We start from the raw sequence: 17,244 nt of genomic DNA on the forward strand, positions 1-17,244 counted from the left end.
TTTTGCCTACTTGTGGCTCCTTTTTCCTCCTACTAGGCTGCCTTTTCCAGCCTTGATCTGATGGTATATGCCTGGTCTTACTATAGCTTGTTATGCCATGCTTGGTTGATATCCCTGGGAAGCCTCCTTTTTTCTGAAGGGAGGGATGACGGATCTGGGGGAGTGGGGAGGTGGTGTGGAGGAGCACAAGTATAATCTCCAGTTTTCTGAAGGAATTTTAGATGAAACATGAGAGTCTGAAAGAGTATTCAAGAGGTGACAATAATAGGGGGGAAAAAATCTCTGTTTGTCTTAGTTAGGGTTTTACTGTTATGAAAAGACACCATGACAAAGGCAACTCTTATAAGGAAATTTAATTTGGACTGGCTTACAGGTTCAGAGTTTTAGTCCAAGGTGGGAACATGGCAACATCCAGGCAGGCATGGTGCAGGAGGAGCTGAGGGCTCTACATCTTCATCTGAAGGCTGCTAGAAGACTGGCTTCTAGGAAGCTAGGAAGAGGGTATTAAAGCCCATGCCCACAATGACACACCTACTTCCAGAAGGCCACACCTTCTAATGGTGCCACACTGTAGGGCAAGCATATGCAAACTACCACATTGTTCAAATTCGGGTCAAAATTGGGTCAATAAATTTGGGCTGTTCTTAAAATGCTTGGGAAAGAGGGAGGATATTGATCATGAGAAAGAGATGGCTAATTCTTTCAATGAATAGAAATTGGGTGATGGAGGCAGTGAAGGAGGTAATATCAAGAATAAACAGGAGCACCTGTGTTGGTAGCAGTTTCCTCAGCTGTTAGCGGAACCTCAGCTCCCTCAGCTCAGTTAGTGGAACCTCCTTTAGACACCCATCCTCCATTGCCTGAAAATGACTCCGAAGCATGGGATGGAGAATTTAGCATCAATTTAATACTGAATTCTCTCCACTTGTTGATGAAGAGAACTTATGAAAATGCTAACTTTACAATCCAGGAAAGCCAGAGCATGGCAGAAAAAACGAAATTTAGCAGTTCCTCCCTGGCCTCATGAGGTACACTTGTTATTTCCAGGGTAATTTCAACAAAATCAGTGTTTATAAGCCCTATCATCTCTACTTCAAACTCTCACAGGAAAGACAGCATTGGACAGTCCTTCTATATTATTTAGAGAGGCAAGGACTACAGCTATTTGATTCCAGACTAAAAGAGGCATTTGCTTATCATGTGGATCCTTCACTGCCTGTGATATTAGAACATCACAGTTCTAATATCCATTGTATTTATAATTTGCTTGCTTATGGGATACTCATGCATCAAAATGAGAATTAGATTTATCGACAACATCTCAAGTCAAAATCACTCTGGATATCTTGCTATCAAAAAATAAAAAAGGAGGAGATGCCAGAATACATATGAAAAAACTCCAAGGAAACAAGGCAAGAGTCTTGTGAGCTCATTTTCTTCAAAACACAGAACTGTTCTTGGAATGTGTTTTCAAGCTGCTCAGTGTAGCAGACAGGAGTTGACTTCAGCTGTTGTTATTCACACGCTTCTATGGAAAACCGTATTTTCTCCACATGTGGCTTGTCCTTAGGATTGAAAAACCTTACGTGATTCTACAAACTGTCTGAATAAAGATACTCAGAATAAAGTTGGCTACTGCATGCAACCTTACTTAGTGTGCCTCATTTCCAGGTCCCTCTTCTAGGTTCATGCTGCCAGCTAGAGCAGTAAACAGCAGTTATATCATTCCCACGTGCGTGGAAACTGCCCCCCTTACTGGTTGTACCTGGCTGGCACCTACTGCTTGAAGTCCTACAGATGGCTATTTGGCTATTTAACGGTTGCTTACTTAGGAGTGTGGAAGGGCAATAAGACAAGGATAGCAGCTACAAGTAACTTGCCTTGGTTTGGTTTTGTTTTGGTTTTTTGCAGAAAACAAAAGGTGATGAGCATGTTCTCTTAAACAGGTGAAATCGCTAGCACAACTTTTCCTTTTTCTTCATATCTCTGAACCATTTTCATAGACAGATTTAGCAGGAGTTGCTGGGTGGGAGAGCCACCCTCCCACATCTCTTTTAGTTCCTCGCCTCCCAATCTTGTACACTCAGTCCAGCTTCTCAGACTCTACATCCGCTGAGGGAAGAATCTTTGCTCTCTAAATGTATTTAAACAGGCAGCTACTTAACTGATTTACTTAACTATTAAAATAGAAATGCTCCTTTTGTGGACTGAAATATTATCACTCAGTCTTAACAGTTAGACTAAGCTTACTTAGTGGGTTCAACCCCGGCAATGAAAACAAAACAAGTCATCAAAAGTGTCGCCTGCTAGCAGGATGTCTACAATGAACAGCCAAACTGTTCTCTGAATGATCGTAACTTCAATGAAAAAGGTGTCATGATGTCCTATAAAGAGTTACACTGGTAGAAGGTACAGAGGAGACAAATGCTACACTGAGCCTGCAGAAACACTAGTGAATTTGAACATAGCTTAATTGGTGCTAACATTAATGATATTAATTTCTTTGACCCAATAAAGAGCCACGAAAAGGCAACAGTTGACTCAGTTTCTTCCAGGAGGTTTACTCCTTAGCCTCCTGAGGCCCAATTCTGTAGTGCAGCCTCTGCTTCATTTCAGTAGTGAAAAGTATGCACAAGTCATTAGAAGCTTGGACAAGGCTTTATGTTATATTTATTTATTCTCCAGCTTGTACAAACTGGATGGAGAAGCATAAACATAGTACATTTCTACCATCTTCAACAAAAATATAACCAATATGTACAATTATTGTATTAAAAATACAAAAGGGATACAGACTCCACCAATGTCTTTCTAAAAGACATACAGGTACAAGTGGTATCAAAAGTATGAGGAATCACCAGTTAATTTTACATTCTGCACTTGACATCACAGAGCGAACTGAGATTAGCAGTCCTATGTTCTACAATTACTTAATGTTTAGATAACATCTGTGCAATTTGTGGTAGAGCTAGAGTTTTGTCTTTCTATATGCACATGAGGTCCATAGCCTATAGAGTAAAACTGGCAATAATGCATATTACATGTAAAATTACAAATGCGTAAGTGACAATGTGATACAGAAGTAGACAAACGCCATGACATAGAAGAGAATTATTAAATAAAGCACTGACATTGTTTGACACAGTGAAAAAACACTGCAATTCGACCTTTAAAATTTGAAGCTATTTACGTTTATCTACTGATCAATATGATCAGCTGAATTTAATGGAAAAATCCAAGATCAGCAGCCCCTCACGTCTGAGTACTACTCGGATTGGCAGCCTTCACTTTTCCGGAGTCTGTGCAAAAACAACACAAGAATAGACCGGCGGGGTCATTTTCAGTCATTCTAGGGCTAGTAGCAGCTATGAGCAGACGGGCGCTACACTTAGGCCTTCTCCATATGCAGCGTCCACAAAGCCACATACAGGTCAGTCTTTGGTGACTAACCACTTTGCAAAGGCTGGCGTATTTAACCAAGTTTGTGACCTTTAATCATGTTTAAAGACATACTCTCTGGTGCCAATCCAACAAGGGGAGGCTGTCTTGAAAGAGCAGTACAAACAGCTGGCATTTGCTCCAATACCCCAAGCTGCCTCACTGCAATGCTATCCAGTTATAAATGTTTCTTTTAAAAAATAAAAACAAAAAGCTCTAAAACCCTAAATTAACAAAACTCAAAAAAAAAAAAACCCATAAAAACAAACAAACATAACTTAAAAACAGGGGTTGCCATCCACTGTAATTGAGCAGGACACACTCTCAAATAACACCATCCTGCCTCATAAGGCTCAGACAGGACACACAAGTCCCAGTTCCCTCCCCTGGCCATGTGCAAACTGTTTTACATTAGAGCCTCACCCACTGGGGAAGGAGCAGGTGAGGAGTCTTGGTATTTAAGTAATTGGCTAACGTTTGATGCTTCTGGGATAGGGCACTTCACGGGCAAGGCCAGAAGGACATGGGAAGACGGGGTCACTGCCCAGGTCTTCCCTTGGTGCGGCCAAACCCTGTCCGGCATATTTGGTTTTTCAGAAACCCAGGCTGGCAATCCTACTTAAGGTTCAAAATAATACTGTAATCATTAAATGGATATAACATTTACTCTCTGAACACAATCTTTAAACTTATTTTTTTTAAAGGATATTGTAAACAAGTGGACAAGCACTGTACTCAAAGGATTTCATATCAGTCTTTGTCTTCCTTGGTGGGTCCGAGAACCCAAGTAGTTCAAAGGCTAGCTTTTCTCATCTTCCAAATGAGATCGAGGGCTAGGACCGGATTGAAATCTAAGAGGAAGATTGGAAACTCCTTCCAGGCACGGAGAAGGGCCGCCAGAGGGGATCACCTAGTGACGATCTTGGAATTTGGAATGATACTGCGTGACGTGGCAGGCAGCAGCTCGGAGACTGCTGGGCTGTGCATTTCAAGCAACAAGTTTGCAAAGTGCCAGGGCAATTTCTTCACAGTATTTCACATGCAAAGGGGAAAGGAAGAAGGGGAGAAGAAGCCCCATGCTGCTTTAAGGCGGGGAAGGAGGCAAACTGGTCCACCATCCTCAGATGTGCGTGCCAAGGCTCCAGAGCTTGGGACGTCTTCTTGTGCTCTCCTTTGGATGGCTCGCTCTGGATCAAGGAGCCTGTGCCTCAAACAGCAGACACTTGTTCATCTTCTGCAAACACAGCAGGAGAGAAGCCAAAATAAGGAAATCAACGAGTAGATAATTTTTTTGTGCTATCACGCACAAAAACACCAAAATGGGTGCATCATGCAAATCTTAACAGATATCCACAATAGACACAAAAATATATGTATATATCTTTGGGTGTGGGTTGAGAAAGAGTTTCTCTACTATGCTAGAACTCCCTATGTAGACCAGGCTAGCCTTGAATACATAGAGATCCTCTTGCCCCTGCTTCCAAAATGCTGGTATTAAATTTGTACACTGTCATAGCTGGTTTATACAAACTATTAAAAAGGCAGCTGGGTGTGGTCATTTAAGCCTATAATTCCAGCACCCAGGAAGCTGAGCCAGGAGTAAGGCTCTGAAACTGGTCCAGTCTACTGTCTTATAAACAGTAATAATTGTGATGGCCAGTCTAAGTTGCCACCTTGACTAACCTAGAAAAGGGAAATTTCGACATGAGGAACTGCCTCCATTAGGTGGCCTGTTAGATATTTTCTTGATTACTAATTGATGCAGGAGGGTCCGGCCCACTGCAGGTGGTACTATCACTAGGACCGAAGGCCTGGCCTATATGAAATGAATGTGAGCCTGGGAGTCATCCAGTAAGCAGTATTTCCCAGGATACCTGAATGATGGACTGTGACCTGGAATGTAAGATGTAATAAACCCTTTCCTTCCCTGAGTTGTGTTTGATCAGAATGTTTTTATAACAGAAAAAGGAACCAAACTAAGATAACAATAAATAAATACAATTATGCACATGATGTGTTTATTGGTTGCAAAGTTATTAGTACAATTTATTTAAGTTCTAAAACCAGATGTATTGTTCCAAGATTTATATGTATGCCTGTTTCTGTGTGAGGTACACGCATATGAGTAAAGTTGTCCCTGGGAGCCAGAAGAAACTACTGGATTTCCTACACTAACATTTCAGGCAGTCATGAGCCACACCTACATGGGTGTGGAAACTGAAGTGTGCTGCAAGAACAGTTTATACTCTTAACCACAGAGCCATCTCTCCAGACCTTCCTTTAAAAACTGTTTGTTTTTTAAATTCTGTATGTGTGTACACAGACATGAGAGCCAGTGGCCAGCACAGTGTGTTGAATCTCCTGTATCTAGAGTTACAGGGAGCTGTTAAGATGTCCACATGAGTGTTGGGAGCTGAACTCTGGTCCTCTGGCCAAGAATCAAGAACTCTTAGCCACAGAGCTATCTCTTCAGTCCCAAGCCCCTCATTTTTAACAATACAGTTAAGCAGGCAAACATTTATACACACACATAAGATAAAAACTAAAAATTTCAGGAGAATATACAAAACTGTCAATATTTATTTATCTATAATTGAACGATTTTAATTCCCATTTATTATGTTTAGACTTTGGTTATAACGGTTGTGTAATAAACTACCCCGAGGACTTCAAGCCACTTTCTACCTATTAAGTTGCCAACTGCAATGCTTCCACTGGAAATAGAACCAGCAGCGCTTCAATGGGCAAAGATGTTTCTCTGAATTCTTGACATGAGTACCAACCAGAGGTTTTTACTCTTATCCTTAAAACAGAGCCACAAAAAAGCTTCAGCTTTACTAAGTACTGTGATAGAAATCCAGGCTAGCTGTGTCACAAGGACAACTAGGTCCCAGGCTCTACCCCTAGCACGGGGGAGGGGTGCGGGGTGGGTGTCAGGATACCCTAAAACTCCAGTCAAGTCCATACCTTCTTAAAAGCGACTCTAATAATCGCTGCAGTTCTTCAACCATTCAAAGATAAGTTCTTCCTCTTGCAAAAGAGGAAAAGATAAAATAAAAAAAAGTAAAAGAAGTGCTCTTTACAGCATGCAGTTAAAACTCCTGGAGCCACCGCCCCCACTCTTCCAAGCTGACAGTGGGTTACCCCCAGAAGCCCGGGTAGAGCGTGGGGGAAGCCTACCGTCCTCCTCCGCTCCGGCGAAGCCCTGCGGCTGGAAGGGCGCTAGGCGTGGGTCTGCGTCGCTGGGCTTGTGCCACTGCGGCTTGCTGCCCGGCCGGCTGGCTGTGGCTGCAGGCGGCGTCTGGCCCGGTGCCGGGGCTTCGGTGGGCCGTGCCACCATGCGGGACCGCTGCAGGGCCACGTTGTAATCCGGGGGCTTCCTGGCCGGGTGGCAGGGCCCTTCTGGGAAATCGGCAATGGGGATGCCCACGTAGCCTGGAGGTGTGGGAGGCGGCTCCCGGTACCTGCCTTCCTTGCGTGCTGCAAAGACAAGGCAGGGTGTCGGGTACAAGGTCTTTCAAGCCGCACAAGGCGGCGCACGGTAGACATGTCAGGGAGCTAGGCTGTCTGTAGCAAATGCTCACCAGGTCTTTTCTGTGTAGTGTTATAATGTCTGAACAAAGCTACTACTGCAAACCATGGGAATTCGGCTAAAAACAGATGACATTAAAACTGTTAGTCACCAAACCCTTAGCCCTACTGTGAAGATTAAAACAAAACAAGGCACCAGAGGAACCAGGAACATGCCTGGAACACATCAGTGCGAGGTAAAAATCTCCTTTCGTCTTCTCTTCCTGTACCTGAAGAGGGATACGGTTCATGTTTGTTGGGCATTTCCCAATAGTATCAAGAGGAGAACAAGTTCTGTATTGCTCTAGCTCTCTAGGTTTCACGTTGGAAAACAGTAAATTAAAGTAAAATCAGAAGAATGGTTCAGGATGACAATGTACGAAGTCCTGGGAACCAAAATGGCATTTGCTTTCCTCAAAGTTCATGATTTCTTTAATGAAAAACTATTAATCTGTGACCTGTAACCAAAAATTTGGGAAGCTGACTTCAAGCTTTCTAGAAAATACTTCAAAGCAATTAGCTGAAGAATTATGAACTAAACCTTACTCGTCTTTAAGGCATATTAAATCTGACATCCACACATCACTTTTTTATGTGACCACAGAACTATTTCCTCATTAATACAAGTGATGTGTGATATGGTTATATTCTAGAATGTTTTCTCCATACCTCACAATCTACACTGCTCGTAGACAGACAGACATTCATGCATGCTGCACACAACAGCACTCTGAGACTCGGGGAGCACAGCAGTCTTCCCACCAGGGAGCACCAGCACTTTCAGGCACTGCTGATGTTGTCCTATGTGAAAACCTCTTCCATCCTCACACTAACCCTATTAGGATAAAATGATGGGGGCTGGAGAGAGAGCTCAGTGGTTAAGATCACTGGCTGCTCTTACAAAGGGCCTGGATTCAATTCCCAGCACCCACATGGCGGATCACAACTGTCCATAACTCCAGCTTCAGGGGATCAGACACTTTCACACAGACATACACGTAATCAAAAACACCTATGCTCATAAAATAAGAATAAATAAATCGTTTTTTAGAAGGTATAATTAATGAAGCCCATTTTAAGGATGAGCAAGCATAGCTGAGTGTCTGCAGTGTCAGGACAGGGACTCTAGCGCTGACTGACACCCCTCCCCCCAGCTTTTACTCATTTCTGAACTCTTTACTCCTGTTCTAGAATGCACAAAGAACTTGTTTAATAGCGAAACAATGTGTCTGTATAACAAAAATCAATGAGAAAGGTTTCAATATACAAAAGATATAGAGTTCTTAATACAATTCAAGGGGACAAGAGAATAATAAACCATTTTTTAAGTTTCAATGAAAGGAAATCACTCTGTGAAGAAGATAGATATCTATCTTAATAATTTTCAGGTAAAATGAAAACACTATAACTAGATAATAGCCACACCGAGAACCTATTGGTTGTGGGCTGAGGACTAATCTTTCCTGAATGTTTAATTGCATCGCTGACCATAAACTTGGCTGTTAAGGCCGAGTCACTTCAGCTCTGACCATGCTGCTGATTTGGAACCCTATGCACAATGGAAAACTGAGAGAGGAGCCAGTATCCACAGTAACTAGGTTATGAGCCATGGTTCAGGTGTACCCCCAGCATTTCATTCCCACACTTACCAATGAGTCCCTTTGTAGTGTTCGGTGTCACCGCTATGTGGGCAGGCATAGGGACAGGTTTGGCTTCCTCTGTCGTCACAGGCACCATGCTGCTGCTCTCTGCCTCAGCAGAGACGTCCTTCCCACCCCGTCGCTTGATAGTGCCCGTGTCGCCTTCTGAGTCTTCCCCCCAGTAGCCCGTGGAAGACGCCCAGCTGGCCCGGGACTGGGCCTGCTCAAGACTCTCTCTACTTTGAGTTTGTCTATTATATTTTGTGCTATGATCAGAAAACATAATTTGGTCCATATGGCCACCAGAGGCCCATATTCCTGCAGCATCCCCTGAATAGTCAAAGTGAGTGTGCCCAAACGGCAAAGTTTCCCAGCTTCTCTGGTGCTGGATGGTCTGTATGTTGTCGTGAGAACCACTTGAGCATGATGTCCAGCTCCCACGACCACTGTCAGCAGCGTCGAGAGAAGCACGGTCCCCTTGGTCATGGGAAAGCTCTTCTGTGCTGGGAGAAGAGATGACTGTCGCTGCTGCATACAGGCCTCGGCTTTCAGACACTGGGGCATACGACCTACCCAGCAAAACACAGGAAAGGGAGATGTGAGGCTGTTAAATATCCATTTGCTGATGTACCGTTAAGCTGCTTTGAGACAGGTTCTTTGAGACAGGTAGTTTGAAGTCTAGGCTGGCCTTCAACTCACAAACCTCGTCCTCAGCTTAGGTGTTAGGATAACAGACATGAGCCACTATGCCTATAAAATATCTTTTCCCTTAGAAAGGTGGCTTTCTTCCACCCCAGAGAGGAAGAAAGTACTCTTGAAGGGGATCAGAGATCTGCCATATTATTCATTTATCTCTTTACAAAGCAAATGTGGGGAGAGAACAACTTGCTACAAAGAAGGAATTCTTATACTTTCCTTACAAGGCTCAGGATGGCAGAATAGACTCTGGTTACCCATGGAAGGCAGCTCAGATAGAGCCTGGGGGTGTGTCTTGCTGTTACAGTCCTCCAGCACAGAGTGACAGAGGACTACGAGGAGTAAACACATTACAAAAGTAGACTGCACAACAAAAATAGCACGGCACTTACTCACAGACCCACAGAAAGAGACAGGAAAGAATGCAAGGAACAGACACTTACCCTAGGCTGTATTGATCAGGCTCCATCAGGGCCCGCCGCTCCATCCTGCCCACACCTAGGTTGCTCTCCACAATGCTGACAGAATGCCTCTGGCGCCGTTCATCATGCAGAGAGACTGGCACTGAGTCAAAAGAAGAGTTGCTGACAATACTGGATCGTGAAGAAATCTCACTGTGACCAGAATCTGAGAAATTATCCACAGTACCACTGAGAGCCAGCGCATAACCTGAATGAGAAATGTAAATGCAGTAATTAGGTATTTTAGGCTTCAAAAATTAAACAGGTCCACCAAATGGGCAATGAAATGGGGGTTTATTCAAGAATGTATAAATACCTGAAGACTAAGAGATTCAAATTTTACTCTAATAAAGTATAAGTTGCTTAGTCAATGGTGAGAAAAGTATCTATTGTTACAGATGAAGAAACTATGCCATGTCTTGACTATTCTTGCTTTCTTAGCTACAAACGCACTGCTATTAGTAAACCCAGCTGAGCCCAGCTCAAAGACTGAGCCCCTGTCTGGCAGGTCTGAGGCATCAATTCCAATCTTAGCAGAGTAGGACAAGACAAACAAAACTGGAGGCAAGGCCTCCCACATCCAAACTTCATCAAGAACCAATCAGTCCTAGAAATGTGGGCCTGACTCTCAAACTGCTGTGAGTGTTTTCTTTTCTTTGTTTTGTTTTTCACGATAGCGGTTCTCTGTGTAGCCCTGGCTGTCCTAGAACTGGCTCTGTAGACCAGGTTGACCTTGAACTCAGATCCGCCTGCCTCTGCGTTCCTAGTGCTGGGATTAAAGGTGTGTGCCACTATGCTTGTCTGAGTGTCTTATTTTCAACAGATGTTTTGACTTTTCAAGAATAGCATAAAAGTTCAATGGGAAGTATCCACACATTCTTAAGAGTTTAAGTGGACACACAAATAACAAGGATAAGACATGAAGAAGGTACTTTTGGATTTCTATCATTTATTTTTTTCAACATTAATAATGTATTAGTTAAATGACCTACAAGATAGTTGTTTTGGAGGATGTAGCATGCATTTCCTCAGCCCTGCACTGGCTCAATAGCTGTTCATTTCCTGTCCTGAGAGGATTCTTCACTCTCAGCTGTTCCTAAAAATAATTTTGAAAGTCACAAGGTTCAGGGGGAGGGGGAACTTGTGACAATTTTATATATTTAATGAAAAAATTCCTCAATCCTTCTCAGCACTCAATTTTTAAATTTCCATAATAATATAAGGCTGATAAACAGACATAATCACGCATGATGTGAATTTCTCCTCTTTTAGCCCAGGTTGGAGTCTGCCAATCTTTCTGTTGCAGCTACCTCAGTGCTGGGATTAGGGGCACGCACTACCACACCTATTATAGTATAATTTTTCCAATACCACTTACAAAACAAATACAACAGCAACAAAACCGGAGCATCTGAATGTTAAATTCTGTCATTTCCGGCCACATAGACCCTGATTTATATTCTGAAGGCTACACGGGTCTTGATAAGGTTTAACATGGTTATTTATGGTATGTCTTTTTATAAATCACATTGCAAGGTTAAATCTCTCCTCACAAATTATGCCCCAATGCCTGATGCTTGGAGGAATTCTTCCATTTTCTTAGCTAACAAGTCAACTAGCTTTCCCAGCAGGCTTGATTCTACAAGCTCCACCCATTCTAGAACTTCCAGGAACACTGTTATTCTTGCTCTGGTTCTCAATTCAAACAGAAAACTGCCAGAAGCTAGCAGACCACAGCTGACTTTCACTGCAAGAGGAAGGGGAAGAACTCCTGTGGGTACTACACTCTATGAGCCCTGGAGCCACTGTGTGCAGATGTCCAGAAAGGTATGCTTAGGCTGGCTCTGCAGATGTCCAGAAAGGTATGCTTAGGCTGCCTCTGCTGTCACTAAACGCTTGGCCCCTTTCACATTTCTGTCAGGAAAACAATCTCTTTTACTCCTGGTTGATACACATGCAATTGAAAGGCCAGGGCAGGGACGGAGGAGCAACATGGGTAACCTGTATCTCATTGGAAAAATAATTTTTAAATTTTTACTTATTTATTTTATGGGATGAATGCTCTGCTTTTGTGAGGATGGTGTACCACATAGGCACCTGGTGCCTGAGAAGAAGGCCAGTATCAGATCCCCTGAAACTGAAGTTGCAGATAATTGTGAGCTGTCATGTGGGTCCTGGGAACTGAACCTGGGTCCTCTGGAGGAGCAGCCAATGCTCTCAACTGCTGAGCTATCTCTAGTCTCAACTGCTTTCCTGATCCCTCAACATACATTTCCTGGTTCTTACTTTACTTCACCCCTCCTCTTCTCATTCACTTCTCAATTCACTGCTCCAATACTAATGCTCTTAACACTGCCCCCCCCCAACTCCCCACCTCCTGAAACTACTTCCCTGCCAACCAGTACTCAGTGCTGCCATCTCTGAACCTAGCAGAAGAAAGACTACCACTATCTTCCAGAAGGAAGTAATCGGGAAGAGATCAAACTATATTTGTAGATGCCTTGAAAACTCTACAGATCATACCAGATTTGATAAATACTTTCAGTCTAGTTAGCAGGATATAAAATCAACATACAGAATGCCTGCACTTTTTAATATACTAATAGTGAGCTAAGGAGAAGAAAATTAGGAACAATATCTCATTAATAACAGCACCAAGACACAGTGAAACTATCCAGGAATAAATAAACCTAACAAAGGAGGTAAAAGACTACTACATTGAAAACTTTAAGACACTGGAATGATATTTGTTAAAATTCAACATGACATTTTTCATAGACCTAGAAAAAAAAAGTCCTAAAATCCTCATAGAGACACAAAACACCAAGAGAGTGAACGTAATTCTAAGTAGAACGAATATTGCTCCGAGCACTATCATATCTGATCTCAAACTGTGTTTTGGAGCCACAGTGATACTCAAAGCATAAAAAGACACAAAGATCAATGGAACAAGGGGGGCTGGGGCAGAAACAAATCCACGCAGTTATAGCCACCTGATTTTTGACAAAAGTGTTGAAAACATATGCCAGGGATGAGAAGGGCAAAGCAGACATTTTGGTGCCTCCACCTAGAGGGAATGGAATTAGGTCCATCTCTCATCCTATACAAAAAGTCTATCCCAAGTATATCAAAGACCTCAACTTAGTACCTAAAATGATTAAACTGCCTGAGGAAAATAATTCAAGATATAGGTCCAGGCTAGTATTCAAATAACACCAGGAACAGCTCCAAAAAATGACAAATGGGATTATGAACTCCCCCCAACAATATAAACTACCCACTTAGTAAACGCAGTCTACAGAATGGGAGAAAACCTTTGCCAGTTCTATCTCAGACAAGGATTGGTATCTAGACTATATATAAAACAGGAAAAATGAAACACCCTAAACCTTAATGGCCACCAATAAACAAGCCACTCAGCTGAAAAAACAGCCCTCAAAAGAAGAAACACACAGACCAGTAAAAAGTTTAAATTCTGGCATTCTTAGCCATCAGGGAAATACTGAGGCAACATTGTCAGAAAAGAATGTCATCAAGAGCCAGGCAGTGGTGGCACACACCTTTAATTCCTGCACTTGGGAGGCAGAGGCAGGCGGATTTCTGAGTTCGAGGCCAGCCTGGTCTACAGAGTGAGTTCCAGGACAGCCAGGGCTACACAGAGAAACCCTGCCTCGAAAAACAAAAACAAACAAACAAAAAAAGTCATCAAGAAGACCAGTGACAACAAAGACTGTTGGGGAAAGGAGGGTCCCTCTTCACAACCCTGGGAAATGTCAACTGTGAAATCAGTGTAGAGGTTCCTCAATAAAACTAAAGCCTGAATTATCAATGACCCAGCTATACTTCCCCTAGCAAATACCCACGATTCCAACCTACAGGATATGTGCACGTGTATGTCTAACTGGAGCTCTAGTCACACTGCCAAGGATACGCAGGTCTAGATGCCCAGCAGAGGGGTGGACAAGGAAATGTGATGCACATACACAGTGAAGTTTTAGTCAGCCATAAAGAAAAATAAAACAATGAACAACTAAGGAAACGGTGGAATTAGAAAATACTATCCTTGGCAAGAAAACTGAAGTTCAGACAGACAAATAAATGAGCATTTCTTCTAGTGTGTAGCCCCTATCCTCTAATGTGTAAGAAAACAGACTGCCTGCCTGTCCTTTCGTGTGCCATCAGCGGTCTCAAGAGCACACTAGTTGTAACATTAGCACCTGTCTTTTGATAGTTAGGGTAACTGTAACACTAAAAATAGCACCATCCTTCCAAATTTATAAACAGGCGAGGAAAACCCACTGTCACATCCCATCACATCCTTTGCATACAACACTGAAACTTCTCTAGTGACCCGCTCCGGACTCCTCTGGACTGAATGTGTGGACCTGCGCAGGGACGGGAGTCTCTGAGCCCTACCTTTCCTTGGAGAGCTCTGAGGTGACGTGGGGGGTGATGACAGCTGCGAAGACGCATTTGATATTGTATCTTCTGCTTGCTTCCTGTGACGTTCCAAACTCCCTTCTTCAGACAAGGACAAGATTTTCTTTAAAGCTTGTGGAGAGTTTATGCCTATAAAAAAGAAAAACATTCAGGCATTCATTTAAAGAATGAAAAGGACTGAGGGTGTGGCTCAGCGACAGACACTCGCCCAGCACACACAGGCTTTCCAATAAACAAGCAAGCAGAGAGTGAAGAAGGCTGAAAGGAAGGACTAAATAGCAAAAGCCCTTTCTGGTGTCAACATTCAGCATTGCCAGTTTCAATCTATTTCGGACCTAAATGTTCTGTGTGCTCTTCTGGTGTACGAAACATGGGATAGTTTCTGACTGATTAACCATCAGAGCACTTGAAACACTGCTTTTGATGTGTTACTCAGATATGAACCCCAGCCATCAGTTATTCAGCTGTGTCTTACTAAGCAACAGTGGGGGGAAAGCCAGAGAACTGGGTGTTTGAATCAAGGATGAAGGCAGGCATCCCATTTCAATTCCAGTTGAGCCTCAAGTTTGGGTTAGGAACAAGACATTTCGGTATTTTAGGAAATGTCAGTTCTGAGGAAGAAGACAATGGGTGGGCATGGCGGGGGTGATGGCGGGAGGAGGGGCGGCAAAGTAAAGGGATGCGAGTTAACAAGAAGTAACCACGGAAAGTCAATGAAAGGGCTCTAAGGCAGCCATGTCATTAATATTTGATGAAACAGAGAGAGGGAGAAGAAGACAGGAGACAGCTAGTCTTCTGTAGAGTACTCCAGAAGCCCAGGAGAGGTTTCTGAAGGGGTGGGAGGAGCAGCACCAACACAGGAGTACAGAAGAAAGATGGATGAAATGGAATCTCATGACAATACAGTGAAATAAGGAAGTCACGTTAAAATACTTTACTGGTTCATTATTTTCGAGCTGCTTTTTAACAATCAAGACATTTCTGGAAAGTCATAATAGCCTAAAATTATCTTCAGTCAGAGCTGGTTTTAATGGTCATAGACTTAATAGACCCATTAAAAAGGAGTTGACAGAACCCAACCCTTTAGTGTATCCTCTATTAGTGCTTTGATACTTTTATTTTACTTTTGCTTGTTTTGAAACAGGGTCTCACATATCTCAGGCTGGCCTGGAACTCTATGCAACTGAGGATGATCTAGCACTTCTGATCCTCCTGCCTCCACGTACCAAGGCCTAGGATTACAGGCAAGAGCAACCAAATCTGGCTTCTGAGTGATGGGGATGGAACCCAGGAATACATACATGCTAGGCAGGCATGCTACCAACTGAGCCCCATCAACAACCCCTTGATGCTGTTTTAATGTAATTCTATTACAAAATCGCTCTTAAAGCAGTTCTTTGATTAAATATCAAAGTATTAACATACACAGTATGCATAAATGCATCCACTATACTAATGCCACACAAATGGGTAGTTTTTTTCCCCTTAAAACATTTTATTAAGCTGGGTGTGGTGGCACATGCTTTTGTAGGGCAGAGGCAGGTGGATCTGGGTAAGTTTGAAACTAGTCTGGTCCACATAGTGAGACCCTGACTCAGAAAGAGAGAAAGAGAGAGAAGGGGGGAGGGGGAGAGGAAGGAAGCAGGCAGGCCGGCCCCTTGTATTCATGTATGTGTGTGTTGTGTCTCTATACAAGCACACTGGCTTCTTACAATTTATTATTTACTTACTGTGTGTGTACATACCAGGTTGCATGCATGTGTGGAGGACAACCTGCTGGAGAGAGTCTTTTCCCTCCATCATGTAGGTTCTAGGACTGAACCTATCAGAGTTGGTAATGAGTATCTGTACAAAGCCATCTCCCATTTGTTTTGTGTGTGTGTGTGGGGGGGTGGTATGTAGATGGAGATTAGAGGACAACTTGTTGAAGTTGGTTCTCTCTTTCCATGATTGGGTCCCAGGGATAACTCAGGTTATTAGGTTTGGTGGTAAGCACCTTTCCACATTGAGCCATTTCACCGGCCTATGAATGAACAGTTTTGATAGGAAACTATTTCCAGGGCCAGTCTCACACACACTTTCCATTATCTCTCAGTGACTGTATACAGAGTAAATATGCTATACATTAGCAGCCACATTTGGTGCTTTGAAGTGGTTCTAGCCATAATCTATTTACTTTTTGTAACAGTTACAACATCTCCCAAGCAGGCACTGACCTCCTGTAGCCCAGACAGGCTGCAAACTCACAGTCCTCCTGGATTCTGGGATTACAGGTGTGTGTGACCACACCTTGCAGGTGACGGTCTTTATTAAGGAACAAGATACTGGGGTTGTTTAGGACCAAACAATCTCATGAAACAGAACGGGGGAGGAAAACCTCTTAATATCTTTAAATTAGTATTTTTTTATAGTGCAACTTTAGATACATTAAACTTAATCTCAGGATGACAGGTGACATTTCATCCACATTACAAGGCTCATAAATTCAAATGAACCTAGAAGATATTTTGAGAGACATTCTCTTTGAGAAAATGGGAGACAGCTTTATATTCAGGAACGCCTACCTCACGTTAAATATAGCTAATGGGTATTTGTAGATTAAAAAGAAGAGTGACAGTCTTCTATATGCAAAGTTCAGCACAGAGGCGGAGGCAGAAGCACACAGCAGAGGAGTCAGGAATGTATGTGGACTGAAGTACAGGTGATGGAAAATGTGCCACTCTGTTTGTTTGCCATAAGATGAACACAAGAGTTCGAAAGGGAAAATATGTCATGTAAAGATTCTTGTTTCCTACAAACACAAATGAAACACTCACTGATCAGGAGACAAGAGTGCAGGTGGGACACACTGCCTACTGTCAGCTCAGGAACAAGAACTCAGGTGGGACACAGTCTTCTGTCGACTCAGAATAAGAACACGGGTGGGATACACTGCCTACTGCCAATTCGAGAAATGGGAGTGAGTTTCCAAATCCAACTTCATTGGCAACTTTAAAGGT

The 17,244-nt window shown here is 42.9% G+C and overlaps 1 protein-coding gene across 8 annotated transcripts in view; it reads right to left on the reverse strand.

Moving 5' to 3' along the window:
• Positions 1-2,651: 2,651 nt before the first annotated feature.
• Positions 2,652-17,244, reverse strand: part of Rapgef2 (Rap guanine nucleotide exchange factor 2) — a 228,872-nt gene continuing 214,279 nt past the window's right edge. For 4 of the 8 annotated variants that reach the window (XM_031374121.1, XM_031374125.1, XM_031374124.1 and 1 more), the window contains 5 exons: positions 14,222-14,374; positions 9,788-10,013; positions 8,658-9,217; positions 6,619-6,918; positions 2,659-4,672 (listed from right to left, as the gene is read on the reverse strand). In XM_031374121.1, the coding sequence (XP_031229981.1) occupies positions 4,647-4,672; positions 6,619-6,918; positions 8,658-9,217; positions 9,788-10,013; positions 14,222-14,374 (1,265 nt within the window). In that variant the 3' untranslated portion in view covers positions 2,659-4,646. Of the gene's footprint in view, positions 4,673-6,618; positions 6,919-8,657; positions 9,218-9,787; positions 10,014-14,221; positions 14,375-17,244 lie in introns of all 8 variants that reach the window. The other 4 variants (XM_031374120.1, XM_031374127.1, XM_031374122.1 and 1 more) reach the window with 2 other exon arrangements.

This window comes from Mastomys coucha, unplaced genomic scaffold (genome assembly GCF_008632895.1).
Source record: "Mastomys coucha isolate ucsf_1 unplaced genomic scaffold, UCSF_Mcou_1 pScaffold16, whole genome shotgun sequence".
NCBI lineage: Eukaryota > Metazoa > Chordata > Mammalia > Rodentia > Muridae > Mastomys > Mastomys coucha.